At 39.2% G+C, this 18,639-nt stretch overlaps 1 protein-coding gene across 1 annotated transcript in view; it reads right to left on the bottom strand.

The window, feature by feature from the left end:
* Window positions 1-9,704: 9,704 nt before the first annotated feature.
* The window catches only part of LOC124595214 (actin cytoskeleton-regulatory complex protein PAN1-like), a 553,071-nt gene continuing 544,136 nt past the window's right edge, over window positions 9,705-18,639 (bottom strand). Inside the window, exons 10-11 of the mRNA XM_047133859.1 lie at window positions 13,290-13,457; window positions 9,705-12,102 (exon numbers count right to left, since the gene is read on the bottom strand). Of these exons, the coding sequence (XP_046989815.1) occupies window positions 12,061-12,102; window positions 13,290-13,457 (210 nt within the window). The 3' untranslated portion in view covers window positions 9,705-12,060. The remainder of the gene's footprint in view (window positions 12,103-13,289; window positions 13,458-18,639) is intronic.

The following is an 18,639-nucleotide window of genomic DNA, read 5'->3' as shown; positions in this document are numbered from 1 at the left end:
TCTTTCTCTTTCTCTTCTCTCTCTCTCTCTCTCTCTCTCTCTCTCTCTCTCTCTCTCTCTCTCTCTCTCTCTCTCTCTCTCAGATTTAGTAAGCAGATTGATCTGGTTGTTAGTTCTTGCTCGTATTGTAAAACTAGGTATTTGATGGCTTTTGTGCAATGCTTGAGACGATTTTTAATTGTTCATTCATGGTTGCCTATCCTGTAATTAACAGTTCTTGAATATTAAATCATCATTGCAAAAGAATCAGTACTCGTCTTTTTATTATTTTGAAAAGTCCCTTTGTTTGAGCATGAAACCACGTGACTTCGCATACTCACAACTAGTACTGGCTTTCTCATGATATTTAGTCCCATTTAACGGCTCTGCTACAAGAAGAAAGGCACTCGTTTTGTACCTCCATGCTATCTAACATTTTCAGCTCCACAGTAAGAATAGGTGTTACAGTATGTTAATGCACACAGTTACGCTAGCAGCAACGGCTCCATTTTAGTCGATAAGCATTAGAGTTTGAAGTTCATTTTCTTAGTTCACAACTTGACTTTGAATGGGGATAGGAACAGAAATGCGGTACACTATTTGCTGTGAATTATTTTCAAATTCCTCAGATGAAAAACAGAGAGAAAATCCTTTGGTAAATTTACATTCTAGTTGTTCACTATTAAAAATATGGTAGGTTGCAGGATTCAGCCAAAAAAGCAACAGAATTGGCGATTTATTTTTGTCTGAATTGTTTACCATTTCTCATTTGAAAAAGCTTCATTCATTACAAGGAACAGCCACAGTTCCATTGTTGACAGGTTTCATTTTTTTCCAAACACAGCATAAATTGCACAAACTCACCTTTCAATAGGTATTCTGATAGAATCATAAAACAGAGTGTCTTACTGAACAACCAATAAGCGAACAAGGTGGTCAGTACCTTATGGGAAACCTCGTTGTATCTGTTTGCTGTAATACAACATAAGAAATTTCATGTTTATTTCAATACTAGCAACTCTCTTTTCAATAACTGTCGAAGAATAATTTCTTTAAGAAAGTACTGAACAGAAAAAAATAACATAAAAACCATAGCTTCTGACATATCGCTATAGACAGAAAGATCCATATACAAGGGTTGGAACTTTAATAGTGGCAACTATTTATTTACAGCTCGTACAAAATAAATACATGTTTCAAAGTTTTACTGACCTTCAAAGTAGTCACCAGCATTGTGTAAATCCCATTGCCAGCGAAATGTAGTGTGAGGAGGGCTATGCGAGAGGCGTTCAATGAATTCGAAAGTAAAGTTCTATGTACTGACTTGGCAGAAAATCCTAAGAAATTTTGGTCTTATGTCAAAGCGGTAGGTGGATCAAAACAAAACGTCCAGACACTCTGTGACCAAAATGGTACTGAAACAGAGGATGACAGACTAAAGGCCGAAATACTAAATGTCTTTTTCCAAAGCTGTTTCACAGAGGAAGACTGCACTGTAGTTCCTTCTCTAGATTGTCGCACAAATGACAAAATGGTAGATATCAAATTAGATGAAGAGGGACAGAAAAACAATTAAAATCGCTCAAAAGAGGAAAGGCTGCTGGACCTGATGGGATACCAGTTCAATTTTACACAGAATATGCGAAGGAACTTGCCCCCCTTCTTGCAGCGGTGTACCGTAGGCCTCTAGAAGAGCATAGCAATCCAAAGGATTGGAAAAGGGCACAGGTCATCCACGTTTTCAAGAAAGGACGTGGAACAAGTTTGCAGAATTATAGACCTATATCTCTAACGTCGATCAGTTGTAGAATTTTGGAGCATGTATTATGTTCAAGTGTAATGACTTTTGTGGGGACTAGAAATCTACTCTGTAGGAATCAGCATGGGTTTTGAAAAAGACGATCATGTGAAACCCAGCTCGTGCTATTCGTCCACGAGACTCAGAGGGCCATAGACACAAGTTTCCAGTAGATGTCGTGTTTCTTGACTTCCGAAAGGCGTTTGATACAGTTCCCCACAGTCGTTTAATGAACAAAGTAAGAGCATATGGACTATCAGACCAATTGTGTGATTGGAATGAAGAGTTCCTAGATAACAGAACACAGCATGTCATTCTCAATGGAGAGAAGTCTTCCGTAGTAAGAGTGATTTTAGGTGAGCCACAGGGGAGTGTCTTAGGACTGTTGCTATTCACAATATACATAAATGACCTTGTGGATAACATCGGAAGTTCACCGAGGCTTTTTGCAGATGATGCTGTAGTATATCGAGAGGTTGTAACAATGGAAAATTGTACTGAAATGCAGGAGGATCTGCAACGAATTGACGCATGGTGCAGGGAATGGCAATTGAATCTCAATGTAGACAAGTGTAATGTGCTGCAAATACGTAGAAAGAAAGATCCTTTATCGTTTAGCTACAGTATAGCAGGTCAGCAACTGGAAGCAGTTAATTCCATAAATTATCTGGGAGTAGGCATTAGGGGTGATTTAAAATGGAATGACCATAGAAAATTAATTGTCAGTAAAGCAGATGCCAGACAGATTCATTGGAACAATCTTAAGGAAATGCAATCCAAAAACAAAGAAAGTATGTTACAGTACACTTGTTCGCCCACTGCTTGAATACTGCTCACTGGTGTGGGATCCGTACCAGATAGGGTTGATAGAAGAGAGAGAGAAGATCCAACGGAGAGCAGCGCGCTTCATTACAGGATCATTTAGTAATTGCGAAAGCGTTACGGAGATGATAGATAAGCTCCAGTGGAATACTCTGCAAGAGAGATGCTCAGTAGCTTGGTATGGGCTTTTGTTGAAGTTTCGAGAACATACCTTCACTGAGGAGTCAAGTAGTATATTGCTCCCTCCTACGTGTATCTTTCGAAGAGACCATGAGGGTAAAATCAGAGAGATTAGAACCCACAAAGAGGCATACCAACAATCTTTCTTTCCACGAACAATAAAAGACTGGAATAGAAGGAGAACCGATAGAGGTACTCAAAGTACCCTCCGCCACACACCGTCAGGTGGCTTGCGGAGTATGGACGTAGATGTAGATGTAGATGTAGATGTAGATGTAGAAGTCATAGGATACTCTTAGCAGTGCCAGTTGTGTTGACAATTTGAGCGGCGCGGTCTAATGCCAGACAAATTTGCAGCAGTTCTGAAGCGAGTGCCGTGAAGTGCTTCCTTCAGTTTAGAAATCGAGTTGAACTCACAAGGACTTAAGTCAGGGGAGTGCCGTAGGTGGTATAGCACTTAGCAGCCCCATCAGTCAAACAAATCAGTAGCAGTTTGCACTGTACGTGCTTGAGCATTGTCCTCCAAAATGATGGTGAGGTCCTGCAGAAATTGTCATCACTTCTGTCTCTAAGCTGGTTGTAGGCTATGTTCCAAAAATGAACAGCATAGAGACAGAAGTGATGACACTTTCTGCAGGATCTGACCATCATTTTGCAGGACAATGCTGAAGCATGTACATTGCAAGCTGTTACTGATTTGTTTGACTGATGGGGCTGCTAAGTGCTATACCACCTATGGCACTCTCTGGACTTAAGCCCTCGTGAGTTCAATGGCATGCAATAATGATAGAGGAGTTACAGCATTGTCAAAGAGGGCAGTCACGGTATGACTGGCCAGGATAGAACAAATCAGTCTGAGCATATGCACAATACCATTGTTCTTAGCCAGACAAAAGGGACTAGGCTGTCCGATGGGTCTCATGGAATCCAGACTGCATTTCCAGCAAGCAGGTTTTCATTGGATTCACTCCATTTATGACAACTTGGTTGTAGCGACAAGTTGTTACTAGCAGGGGAAGCTCACAGAGGACAGACAGATTTAATTTTAAGGACTAGCCACTGAACTTATCACAAATACAGTTGTATTGGGTAGATCTACCTTTGGAATTATTCCCAGCATGAAACAGAACATTTTTAAATCAAACTTTATAACCTAACCTCATCCATTCCCTCAATCAATTCACTGTCATGCAGGAAGGATGCATTTCAGCCGAGCAGTTTATGCAACCTGTAGAGCACTTAAAAGGATGACAACATATGGCAGCAATTTTGAGTGGCGCAATATTAACTGCCACAGTGGTCCTAACTCTGCTGTGAGCAGCTTCTATTCTTCTGAGGAAGAGAGCTGACTGTCAGAATAAACAAATAGTCAAGATTCTAGCAAACTGAATCTCTAGAGCATGACAGCGAGCAAGAGAGTGAAAGAGAGAGAGAGAGAGATGCAGTATCTAACTCCCGTACGCAAGCTGCCAGTTGTTTTGGTCATAAATTTTCTCTATGTTTTGTGCAAACATATATTATAACACAAAACTGGTTTTCATGCCAATCCTAGGGATTAGGTTTCATTCATAGAGAGCATTAATGTAATGTACAGCTGTCAGCACGTGGAATGCTGGATGATTCTGCTGCTGTCATAATTTGACAAAGCTGGTGCAATGTTGCAAGGCAGGTTACCTCACTGAAACAGTGGTATTGCACAGACTCATGCAGCAAGGGGCATGTTAGACTTCCACACTAGCAATGACAATTGTGTTTTAGGATACATTGTAATGGGATACCCTTTTGTAGCACAACCTTTTTTCTTTATAGAAGTAACCGATACCAGGATTAATCTCGAATCTGGTATAGGTGAACACACTCCCCTGTTTTCCTGAAAGAATTTCATTTGATTTTTTACATGATGCATTATATTTCATGCTAAAATGTATAAAAAGCAATAAAGCTGTTACAATTGATACAGCTAAAAGTATTCTTCTTGTAGAAATATTTGAAATTACAAAATATCTGGCATACTTAAAATTCATATTATTAATTGCACAATCTCATGTTAGTTATTAAATTTATTCCTGGATCATTTATAAAATAATGATATAACATGGTGGTGATTCTTCTTTTGTTAAGGAAGTTTGTAAACACATTTGCTTTGTAAACTCTTTGGAATGTTGTCAGTACTGCAGAATGTTAGTAGTAGTGGGTATGCCTCTGATGGAGACAGACATATGTTTTTTTTATGATCAACACTAACAATGTAATTTGGAATATTAAGCGGAAATTGTAAAGACTGTGTGATATTGAAAATTGTGACAAAAGAATAAAATTCAGGAAATATACAGGCAAATTTATATCAGTTATTTAGTCATCAGGAACCCAAAACGTCAAATCAAAATTTCAGCCTCAAGAATGTACCCCTAGACGCAAGAAATGGAGCCAACAAGAAGAGTAAATGAAGATAAGTAAAAAGTTTTTCTTTTTTATATCTTACTCCTCACAAAGCTTTCAAAACCTGTGCAGAGACAGAGAATTTTAATACTGATGTGTGGGAGGGTAAGATTACAACGTGACAAGTAATGACACATATGCACAATAAGCATGCCACTGTCGACTATAAGTACCGGACATTTTGTAACAAAATTATTCTCAATCCTTCAGCTCCGTCAGTATGACAGGACTGTGGCAGGTACGACAGGACTATGGCAGGTATGACAGGACTGTGGCAGGTATGGACCTGCCAGCAGAAATCACCAATTCAAGGCTACAGCAGGGAAACAGCTCTACATACTAATTCCCTCTCGCACTTTGTGGCACGATGCAGCCAGTCATCTCAGGTGAACTTTAGCAATACGACTGACTCCTGCCAAGGGGGCAGTGGATCGCACCCTGTGCACATCTTCCACCATTGCTGGACAGGCTCCTCATCACACTGGGCACCCTCTGCTGTCATGCTGCCAAGCGCCCCCTGCAGCAATAGCAGATAAAGCATCATCTCACATACACACCACTGGCATGGGAGCCGTATGGCCAGCTTATGTAACAAGGCCACCAGTGCACATCATCATGGAGCAATCAAGCAGCGACCCCATCAGAACTGTGGCCAATTGGCCAATGACCAGGTGTGATATGCAATGCAGATGCTCCAATAATGAGCTCATTACCTTTGCAGCAGGATGCCACTCACACGCACACGAGTACAGTCTGCAGTCTTGTGTGTGTGTGTGTGTGTGTGTGTGTGTGTGTGTGTGTGTGTGTGTGTGTGTGTTCTATCTCCAACGAAGCCTTGATGGCCGAAAGCTCATTTTCTGACAGTCTTTTTGTTGTGCCTATGTGTGACTCAGCATCTCCCCTATAAACTGTTTGTAATATTGTTACTTTCCATCCTGGATTTTCCATTGTTGAATTTTGACAGGCAAATACACTGTTTCACATGAATAATTTAGAAGATACAGCAATGTTTCAAAAAAGATTGTCAGTGAGTAAGTCATAGAAACCAATTCAGAGCTGGTAAGACTAATTTGGGGTCCAACAATGACAAAATTATAGGCCTCATAAACGCAAAACTACAAAATCATCTATGACTTCAATTTGAAAATTTTATCAGAAAGAACAAAAACTTTTCTGGAGCTCAAACACAATTGTAAGATAGATAGAAGGGACATAAAGATAAACTTCCGGGGACAGAAGTGACTTACATGCATTTGGGAAATTGCTGTATGCCATATCATCCAATTCATGTGAAAAACATTAGGAGAGCACTGTTCCTTTACATACAGTACAGATACTATAACTGTTACCACACTATTCATGGTAACGGGCACATTGTATCACACCTACTCATTGCAGATTCTTGTTTGAAATGTGTTTCAATATTTTCAACTAATTTGAACAAGTGTTCTCCCAACACTCATGGAGTGAAACTGTCTTTTCTATTTTGACCAAGATTCTTTGCTCAACGCTTAACAATTATAAGAGTAGAAGCTTGAAAGCTGGTGAACTTACATGAACTTTAACTGTGTCTATGCAACATCCATCCACACATAAAATTCATCACTACTATGAATTCCAGTAAAGATGACTGACACTCTGTTATTTAAGGGAGAGGGCTTGGAAGAAAGGACAGGAAGGTGGTTGTGAAGAGGGTGAGAGCAAGGGAAGAGAGTAAGAGGGAATGATGGAAAGAGTGGGTAGAAAGATAGATAGATAGAGAGAGAGAGAGAGAGAGAGAGAGAGAGAGAGAGAGAGAGATTACTCACATGGTACCTTCCTATGTATGCCAACATATTTATGGGCCATCTGGAAGAATCCTTCCTTCCCAGTCAACAGATAAAACTCTTGTCTGGTTCACATTCATTGATGACATTTTCTTTATCTGGACTCATGGCAAGGACAACCTTTTCTCCTTCCTCCACAACCATAACACGTATTCCCAAATCTGCTTCATCCAGTCCTTCTCAACTCTGGACCCACTTTTCTAGATGTTTATCTCCACCTCTCAGATTGACCCACAAATATGTTTGTTTGTATCAAGAGCACCAACCACCAATAGCACCTCCACTCTCACTCTCACAGCTTTTACCCATTCCATGTCGAAAAGTCTCTTCTGTGCAGCCTCACCACCCATGTACGTCACATGTGCACTGGAAAGTAAAATTGTTGACATGTACCCATAACATACAGTAATATCCAGCCTATCCATGAACAGATCTGCTGCGCCATCTTCTCCTCTGACACCAGCAACCCTGTTAACCAGCAAAGGACCAGCAATCCTCTGATCTCCCATTATCACCCTGGCACTGAAAGGCTCAACCACATCCTTCACCAGATCTTTTGACTACCTCTTGTTGAGCCCCAAGGCAAGAGAGATGAGGGATATCTACCCAAAATCATATCCACCCATGCTCTACACTGAGGCGATAAAATTCAAAGGATATGTCCTAATATCATGTTGGACTTCCTTTTGCCTGATGTAGTGTAGCAGCTCTACATGGCATGGACTTGAGTAATCGTTGGAAGTCCCCTGCAGAAATACTGAGGCATACTGCCAGTATAGCCATCCATAATTTTGAAAGTGTCGCTCATGCAGGAGTTTGTGCATGAACTGACCTCTCCATTATGTCCTATAAATGTTTGATGGGTGACCAAATCATTCACTCATGTTTTATGTCATCCATAAAAATTCGATGGTTGTTTGGGAAAGTGAAGTCCATGAATAGCTGCAAATGGTCTCCAAATAGCTGAACACAACCATTTCCAGTCAATGGTTGGGTAAGTTGGACCAGAGCACCCAGTGCATTCCATGTAAAAACAGCCCACACCATTATGGAGCCACCACCATCCTGCACAGTTCTTTGTTGACAACTTGGATCCATGGCTTTGTGGGGTCTGTGCCACACTTTAACCATACCATCAGCTTTTACCAACTTAAACTGGGACTCATCTGACCAGACCATCCTGCCATCTAGGGTCCAACTGGTATGGTCACAAGCCCAGGAGAGGTGCTGTAGGCAAGCTCGTCTGCTCCAATAGTCCATTAACGCCTAATTTTGTTCTACTGTCCTAATGGAAATATTCGTCATATGTCCCACATTGATTTCTGGCATTATTTCACACAGTGTTGCTTGTCTGTTAGCACTGACAACTCTATGGAAACACTGCTGTTCTCAGTCATTTAAGTGAAGGCCATCGGCCACTGCATTATTCGTGGTGAGAGGTAACACCTGAAGTTTCGTATTCTTGACATACTCTGGACACTGAATTTCAGAATACTGAATTCCCTAATGATTTCCAAACTGGAATCTCCCCTGCATCCACCTCCAGCTGCCATTCCACGTTCAAAGTCTGTTAATTTCCATTTGCGTCCATAATCATGTCTGAAACCTTTTCACATCAATCTCTCAAGCAAAAGTGACAGCTCCGCCCACGCTGTGCCATTTTATACTATGTGTATGTGATACTACTTCCATCCTTATACGTGCATATCATATCACTATCTCATGACTTTTGTCACCTCAAGGTACATCAGCTATAATGCCAGTACCATACAGCATTCTATGTGAGCATGACAAGTAACCAACTGTCCACTCACAGGAATGGCCACTGCCAAACTGTATGATACCACAATCTTGACCATCCAGTTGCCAAGCCTGCTGCACACTGTAACACTAATGTCATCAATAGCTCCTACATGAGTCATTTGGTTACTCCCTTCCAGCACAAGTTTGTCTGAAATAATCAGGTGAAAATTTTCTCTCTAGCATATCCTGTGCCACACACACACACACACACACACACACACACACACACACACACACACACACACACACACAAACAAACTGCCTCACACTATCCTCCTAACCGCTCCATGCCTCGTATGTCCTTCCCCATCCCAGACAACTGCTTTCAAGAATTAACATTCAATCATCAGTCTCCGGCTTTCCTTCTTAGCTGCACTAAGTAAATCAAGACTTTTGACTCACACTTTAATTGTATTTCGATAATTGATGATATTTCATAAAATGTTTGTAACAAAATGCTGATCGAATAAATGTTCCTTCACAGGCATACTAATTACTCATCCCATTTTCCTTTGAGAACAATTAATATTTATATTTCACTAACACTCAAGAAAAAACTACTGCTTGAAGATATTTTCCAAAAGGAAGAAAAGCAATAAGGGGAGGGATAACTATGATAAAGAATTTATTGTGCAACATACCCTCCGCGATGCTTTCATAAAGCCAAAAACACCACTAAGACAGCATTGAGTGTAAACAGCTGACTACGTTGTTAAGTAATCCCCTCCTCCCTTCCAAAAAAAGGAAAAAAAACTACTGCTGTAATTTTGATATCCAGGTAAAATTAAGAAATAAAAAAGAAACCATAAAGTTTAAAAAAACTAATTTAATAACACAGAAAGTTGCAGTACACATTCAAGAGATTAAGTCATTTAATGCTTCCATACCAATACAAGAAAGAGAAACATTTCCATGGCAGTTGTATCATTCAATCTAGTCCAGCAAAAAATCAACCATTCAGTAACAATTCTAATATCACAGCACAGTTTCTTACTTTACACAAAATGACTATGCTTCTTCTGATCATTTGTTGTTTCTTGCTATAACTTACTTACTCTATTACAATGTGTAATGGTAACAAAATAACTCTGCTTCTACACAGATCACACTGTCAGCAAATACTTCAAGCAAAACTTGCAGTGGGCACTTCATGCCTGTGTTTCAATAAGCCACGGCACACTAACTAAAATTACAAACATTTACATCTTACATCCACGTCTCATAAAAGCAGACGCTTTCCTCTGAAAATGTATTATGGTAGTGTGCAAATAGCACATATTTTTTAAAAAAAATTGTACAAGGTACTCTTTAGGTAGTCAACTCAAAAATATTTTGGGTCAATTCTGTATTATAAATGTCACTGCATGATTTTTATGTACTCCACAACCATTCAGCTCTTTGGAATTGAATACTTAAAGTGTTACATGATATTAGAAGTAAATAACTAATGGTGACAGGGTTATGTATATTAGCAAGCCTCTGTCCCTACTCTGTTTTGTTGACAAATGGATAGTTGACTATCACACTTGATCGCATGCAGAGAAAAAAAAAAGTTTTCGCACTCTGACTAGACGGTTTTTGGAATGGTTAGGATTAATCTGAAAGTAAGATGGAAAGATGATGAACATATGAAGCTAAATTAGTGTTATTTCTTGGAATTTAAATTAAAACTTTAAATACGGCAAGCTGCACTACTGAATTAATTGAGGCAGTGTCGCACAAGAAAATGAAATGAAGGTCACATTGTGCATCACACTGGTCTTTGCTGCAAAAATAAACTTTTATTAGTTTATTGCTTTTTGCTCTGTGTAGTAGTGTTAAGAAAGTTTAAGCCTACTGACAATAATCTGGGCAGCATCCCCAGTTATGCCAAAAAATCATTTAGGGGCTTTACACAACAAAAGCATCAAAAGACAAATAGTGAAACTTTTAATGGGAGTGAAAAAAATCACTTATCTTTACCTTGAAGATGAGTACTAGTCAGACAAATTCATGCATTTTAGCACTTGTTCCATTAATAATACAGATATACCAATTGTGATTAAGTAAATAAGAAAAACAATGAAAACATCAAGAATATCTCACAATTCTTTTTCCCAAGGAAAGGAAATTTGATTCTGGACTTGTGATTTCAAAAACCTCCCTACAAGAAAATCACCCATTCTTCAGAACACCCATTCTTCAGAAGCAGTGTCAGTGACAACATAAAATTAACACACAATGGTATTCACACTTGTTCCCCTAGTAAATAATACATTACAGACAACACACATAACTCTGCTGCCAGATACAACCGTCTCATCTGCTTGGCTGAACAGCAGCACATTTGCTTATTTGTAACATTTTCCTTATAAGCTATTACTAACAATTTGCTGTTTACTGTAACATAACATTACTTTCCACAAGTATTTAGCATGAGCAAAATACTAGACACAAAATTTATTAACAGACAAATATTAATCCATGAAAGCCCACAAACCCCTCAAGGAGAATGAAAGCTACAAATAAATATGACTACTGAGCACGTGTTCATAGCAATTGTCATCTGCGGCTCTTGTTTGCAAAACAAGTAGTACAATAATCATGTAACACCCTTTCACAATTAACTTCCAAAATAAAGTGCTCAATGCAAGTTTTGTTAAGATACTGAATGGAGCCACTAAACAATACAATAAAATGATATTTGGTATCTTAAAACTGGGGTAAACTGACAGCATACTGTTTAAAAAATATGGATAACATGAGAATGAAGGAGTAATTCCTACTGAATTTTTATAAATAAATTACTTAGAATAAAACAAGAGAAACAGCACACATTTGAACTTTGGATCAGAAAGGTACAAGGATAACATAGTATCAGTTGGCACTTAAGTTTAGAAAAGACTTGCATGCACACTATCTCAGCAGTACTCTTCTCACAGTTCCATACAACAAACTTGGACAAAAACACCACCAATATCATCATCCTGCAACCAACTGGTAGATACAATAAACACTTCCAGTACAACATGCCTGAATTAGCAGTTCCACATATACGTCAATGTTCAGAGCACAATCTTCACAAACAGACCCTTCAAAATATGGTCTTCAATAAATACACTTTACTTCATTCACCAAATTCATTTATTCAAAGTTGAAAACTGTTCCTGTTCCACAAGAAGCTGTATTACACAAGTCCTGGAATGACGACAGAAAATTATCAGTTATTCTCTTTTAGCCAGAGCAGACTTCAGAATGTTCATCCCATGCTGCAACCTGTAACAAACACACAAAAAAATGTTTTATATATATATATATATAACTCCATTTTATTATACAAATACTATCAGTATTACAAATTACATGAACAACCAAATTTTTTCTTGAACTCTCAAACTAACAAGAAAACAGGTGAAGAGTGGAGAGGGATGTGGATGAAGAGAGAAGGTGAAGTTTTATGTGCACATAGTTTGCTGTACAATGAAAAGTATTCTGAAGAAAGTAGCTTCATACTAAAAGGATTCATTGTATGGAGTGTAGCCATGTATGGAAGTGAAACATGGACGACAAATAGTTTGGACAAGAAGAGAACAGAAGCTTTCGAAATGTGGTGCTACAGAAGAATGCTGAAGATACGATGGGTAGATCACATAACGAATGAGGAGGTATTGAATAGGATTGGGGAGAAGAGAAATTTGTGGCACAACTTGACTAGTAGAAGGGATCGGTTGGTAGGACATGGTCTGAGGCATCAAGGGATCACCAATTTAGTATTGGAGGGCAGCGTGGAGGGTAAAAATCATAGAGGGAGACCAAGAGATCAATACAGTAATCAGATTCAGAAGTATGTTGGTTGCAGTAGGTACTGGGAGATGAAGGAGCTTGCACAGGATAGAGTAGCATGGAGAGCTGCATCAAACCAGTCTCAGGACTGAAGACCACAACAACAACAACAACAACAACAACAACAACCAAAGCTGCAGTATTTTTATGAAGAAATATATCAGCATAACAGTATATGTTGCTGCATCATAAATGCAACTTTTCACAACAACCAAAACCGAAAGATAAAGAATGACATTATGACTGTTTCTTCTGGTGGGGTGTCATTTGACTGCTCACATAGTGTGTCAGGTGATGATGCAGACACATCATTTCCAAAGTCTTCTGACAACTATCTATTGAAGACTAGGGAGTTTAAGGATCAAGGAAAGGTCTACAGATCATACATTTCGTATAATCAACATCACAGTATAAGTTGAGAAGGATAATAAAGAGAATTAGTTTCAAATATAGAACACAGTCTTTGCACCTAGACAGCAAAAAATCTGCATCTTTCACATTACAGACATGCAAGTCATGTTTTTGGAGGAAATCTACCAGACTACAACGCAAACTTAAACAAATCGGCAAGAAATCCCATTTGTAAATAAAAGTTATTTGCTGAAAAAGACTTAACATACCTGGCAGTCACGACTGCAATACCACTGATTACCACAGCCAGCACACACAAACTGAGCTGCCATCTGGTGGCAGCCTTGGCATTCTGGTACATCATCTACACTTTCTGCTTCTCCTTCGCCTTCATCTATGACAAGGCGGTCCCTGTCTGTGCTGTCATCTAACTCCTCCTGGAAAAAGAAAATAAAATTTATTTTAATAATCTCTGTGGTTATACTAGTTTTGAGCAATGCTTGCAACTACTTACATACTTTTTCCTCATACTTTTCTTACAAACATACAATACTCATTACAACATGCTTCATAAAGCCAATTAGCCGCTTTGTTTTTGATTCAAGAGCAGTCTCCCCCCCTCCCCCTCCCCCTCCCCCTCCCCCTCACGCCCCCCCCCCCCCCTCCCCAAACTAACATGGCCCTGGAAGGCTATTGCTTTTTTGATACAACCTCTCTTCCTTGAAATTCTCTACACTGTCTACAACTTTAACTTCAATATAAATTTTCTAGACTTTCCATTAAGCATTTTCTTCTTTTTTCAGCATTTGTGTATCATATATTTCAATGCAATATCAGGCTTTTCCACATGTTCCCTTCTCCCAAGTTTATGGAAAAAGAAATATGCCTCATGCCTGTCAAAAGCTGTTCACCCCTCACATTTTCCAAAACACTTAAGGTACAGTAATTCTGTTTTTCCCAGTTAATGAGGAAACCCTCTTTTTCCATTTTTCCATATTTGCAGCCATTTTCCTCAGTTGCTTCTCTTATTATGTTTACTTGGTTGACCACAGCAACTATTCTCTTCAGTAAATGAATTTCTACTCATTGTTTGCAACCAAACCTGTTTCACCTAACTATGTTGAATATCATTAGTCATCTCGAAAGGAATTCAAGAGATAATCACAGCTGACGTAACATTTGTCTCTTGAATTTCATTACAGACCACTGCAGATGTATAACATAATTAGGCAAAATGTTTCTTTAAATGTGTTGACAACAATTCCCTTCCAAAATAAATTCAATAGTCACTCTTATAAATTGAAATATATTCATTTCTACTGCTTGTCTCTAAGAAACTAATTCAACCACATTTCACTCTGCAAAATCTGACATGCAACAAGTAATTTTAGATGCATTCACAACGCTTGTAACAGAATTTATCTGTTTTGAACACCAAACCGACCGCCACTTTATGCAGAGGTTCAGACTACTATAAAAATGTCAAGGTCAGCTATAATGAGAGACTTCAGCTCGAGACACCTAAGAGAGAGAGTGATTACAAATTCAATATAGTCAACAGAAGTTTAATTTGAAACTGTTGCTAATCAAAATTTGCTACACATGATTGGGAAGACTACATCCATTGAAACATAAAAGATGTGGCATCTAAGAATGATCAATTCGTTGTGACAAAAGAACAAGTTTTATTTCTGTCAATGTGTCAAGAAATACCAGCAAAATCAACTAAAAGACAACTGCAAAAAATTTGTCACAAACACCCCCATAACATCATTTACACTGCCTGACAAAAGTAGTGAAGCATCCAGAAGAAACAGTCGGATGGCAATATAACTTCATACGCTTCTCTCTGACAGGCAGAACAGCTTCCAGAGTGCACTGGTGGTGTTCATGTTTAGTGTTGTCATCTAGCCTCATACTATATTTAGTGACACGAACAGTATCAGATGTTGACTGACCACTGTGAAGGACATAGTGATGCCGTGTAGTTGTGCGATGCAATGGTATCAGCAATGACATTTGAAATGGTTCTCACAGTTTGAAATGGGCCTCATGGTGGGTCTTTATTTGGCAGGCTGGTCGAATCCTGCAATATCCAGATTTGTGGTGCATTCGGATGTGACAGTAGCCCGATGTTGGACTGCATGTACGGGCAGCCAACTCTTAGCCAAGGTTCCTGTTGACCATGTCTGACCACCACAAGGGGGGATCACTACATTGTGCGTCAAGCACATCGTAACACTTTCACATCTGCAATAGCCATCCAAGAACAAGTAATGTACTCAACTCACCATTGCTCCGAGACTGTCAGCAGCCAGACTACGGAATTACTGTCCCATGTGTAGGCTGCCATTAAGACAACACAAACGGCTGCATTTGGAGTGGTGCCGTACGTGGAAAGCATGGACTGCTGATGAATGGTGTCACATTGTGTTCAACAATGAATCACTGTTCTGCACTACTCTGCATGACCAATGTTGGAAAGTATGGTGATGACCTGGGGAGAGGTCTCATTCTTCCAGTGTTTTGGAGATGCACGACACTGTTACTCCTTGTGTCATGATGTGTGGAGCCATTAGGTGAAACAGGTATTAATTCAGGGAATTCTGACACACAGCAGTGCCACACGAAGATCCTGCATTCTCATGTGTTACCCCATGTGTGACTATACTGTGGTGCCATTTTTCAATATAACAATGCTCGTCCACAGGCAGCACATGTATCTATGAAGTGTATGCTTGACATTGAGGTTGTTCCTTGTCAACAATATGTACAGATCTGTCACTGACAGAATGTGTGAAACCAGCTCCGCCCCAGTGCCAGTATATTGAGCACCAGTTACAACAGATATGGACCAGCTTCCCTCAGGATATGATACAACAGCTTTATGAAACACTTCCCAACTGCCTCAATGAATACAAACAGGCCAGTGATGAAGCATCATCATACTGATAAGCAGGTTCATACTGTGAAGTTCTGTGCAAATTAGACTCAATTTTGTAGTCACTGAAATAACATCATATACCCTCTCAAAACTGAGAGGCCTCATTTCTTCCTCCTCTTCTGGGTGCCTTACTTTTTGTCAGGCAATGTATGTACTCAGGTCTTCAAAATACCCATTGTGTACTGCAATACATATAGGACTTTTGGATAGAAAGAAGGCTTCCTTTGATAACAATGAACAACAACATAACATTTTAATCTATCTTGGGTCATTGGGTCTAGGCCAATAACTTCTACCTCAAGAGATTATGCCAGGTAAAAAAAGGTCCAGCTGTGAACATGTAGGCAAACTTACAATGGCAACATGTCCAACCAAGCAAGCAGGAAACAGCTGAATCTGTACTTTTCAAGCCCGTGAGTGAGGTGTCAACTGTGCTACTACCACATACCTCTACATATTTCAAGTGGTACTTCCTCTAGGAGAACTAGTAACACTTTGGTAAGAACCTGACCAAATTTGTTACTCATTAATTTTTCTTTAATTAAATAAGGATTAGTTAATAATCTCCAGTAATTCTACACCAAAGGATCACACTCCGCTGCCTCAGCCCAATACTGCACACATCTTATATTCTGCTTTCCTTTTTTTAATGTCGCTTGACTGTTAATACAGGAGACTCCGATCAAAGAACCTATTATCGTGATATTGCATCAGAACTCAGTGACATAATTTCTTGTGTCTCCTTTCACTCCATGATACAGATGGAAGCCACTGCAACCCTATGTAAACACTAATGGATTTGTTCATTTCAGACACACACAATTTCCATGAAGCTTAACTGTGGATTATAAGTAACATCTCTTTCCCCATCTCTGTTTATTGCAGGTTTGTCTCTTATCCTCTTCACAGCATGCCTGTGCCTCTCCAGTGAATGTTTTACGCACTCACTGAATCCTCTTTGTTGTTGGGCACCATCTTTCAGGACACCTTTGTGTTTACAACTCAACTGTTTTCTTTGTATTCCATGTGCATTCTTGGTGAACAAGTGTAATATTTAATAACCCTGGTTTATAAAACATGATTTCCACACATGAAATAAACATTTTTTGTGGTATGAAATCATGAACTTCTGCACAAGAGACACTGATGTTCCTATCTTAAGTTCTGAATATAGTGAATTCTGCTAAACTACTTATTAGATTTCAGAGAATGGAACACCACTGAAATCATCTCCAAATCTACACTACCAGCAGAAGAAATTACTACAGATGTGAGTGAAATAGTGAAGTTGGTGTCAGTACCTATACTGATGAGACAGGAGACTGTGTGCTATTTAGTGCAGACGTTCTTATAGATCATCTGGGTAAAAAGATAATTAGGATATCTTTAAATGGTTCTTGAAATGTATGAGGTTAACAACTTAGCTGAACACCCTTTATGTGAATTATATTTCAGAAGAAGGCCTTTTGGCCAAAAGGACAAATGTATAGCAGTCTTTTTTGTTGTGCCTGCCTGTGACTCTCTGTCTCCTCTATAAGGCGAGTGGCAATCTATCCTTTTCATAATATTGTCATTATCCCATCCTAGATTTTCTATCACTGATTTAGAAATGGAATCAAGAATCAGATGTGACAACCTTAACCGAAAAATATTGTTAGGAAACAAAAATATGGTGAACAAGTAGAAAGGAGTAAAATAATAAAACAGAATTTCAACTTCTGCAAAGGTATACATGTAGAGGAAGTACAGTCAATAAATTGCAGAAATTGCGGTGATTACTTGTGCAAATAAAGATGTGTCATTACTATGAATGTAAGGAATGCTAACTTTATTTCCTTGCCATATCTCTGGTATATAAAGTCAAAAATAATGTGATTTTCAGTAGGCCACTTGGGGGCTCTATTACAGCTGCTGCCATTGCTTTTTCAACATTGCTGGATTGTGCAGTTCCAGTTGCCCATCTCCTCATCCTGTAGACAGATGCTACTGCTGTTGGTCACTCTGTTACCCCGAAGCAATAGCATTACTCAGTGGGATTCCACATACGGCTGCAGATTGCCGTTCATAGCTTAGCTGATGCCTGGAGCCATCTCACTATTTCAGTAACCTTGTTCCACCCATGCCCTCACAGCAGTGTCCATGAGGGCTGCGCTCTCTGTAGTGCATTCCAGACAGGGCATGCTCACTGTGCATGCCCTGCTGCAGGCAGCCTGTGGTGCCATTCTGTCATCCTATAAACAGCTGAGATCAAAATGTGTAATAACAACTTTAACTGGGACAGCACTACAACCTTAGTGGTGCAAGTAAATGTGCTCTTGATGCCAAAAAGCAACAGAGAGAAATAGGCCGAGTCATCCACCATCTAACAAAATCAGCATCACTACTGATGTCCTTCAGTCATCAACATCAATATACTCTCTGGTAGCATACATTATTCTGTGACAAAGGTATCGCCATGACGTAATTCGGCCAACTAAATAAAGTACCTAATGAAATCTCCCAAGAGTGACAACAGAGCTTGAGACTGAATAGAATGTGTGTTGGCGCAGCCTAAATTCAAATCTCACACGGCAAGAACTCTGTGAAACATTTATTCAAGAATGTTAATGTAAAAAAAAAACTAGCATGTTATTGCACTTTCAACCAAGTTTTGAACTTTTTGGCTTATTCACTGA

The sequence above is a fragment of the Schistocerca americana genome, chromosome 1 (genome assembly GCF_021461395.2).
Source record: "Schistocerca americana isolate TAMUIC-IGC-003095 chromosome 1, iqSchAmer2.1, whole genome shotgun sequence".
NCBI classification, from domain to species: domain Eukaryota; kingdom Metazoa; phylum Arthropoda; class Insecta; order Orthoptera; family Acrididae; genus Schistocerca; species Schistocerca americana.
Note: the sequence above shows the minus strand (reverse complement) of the source record. Positions and strands in the feature narration are given on the sequence as shown.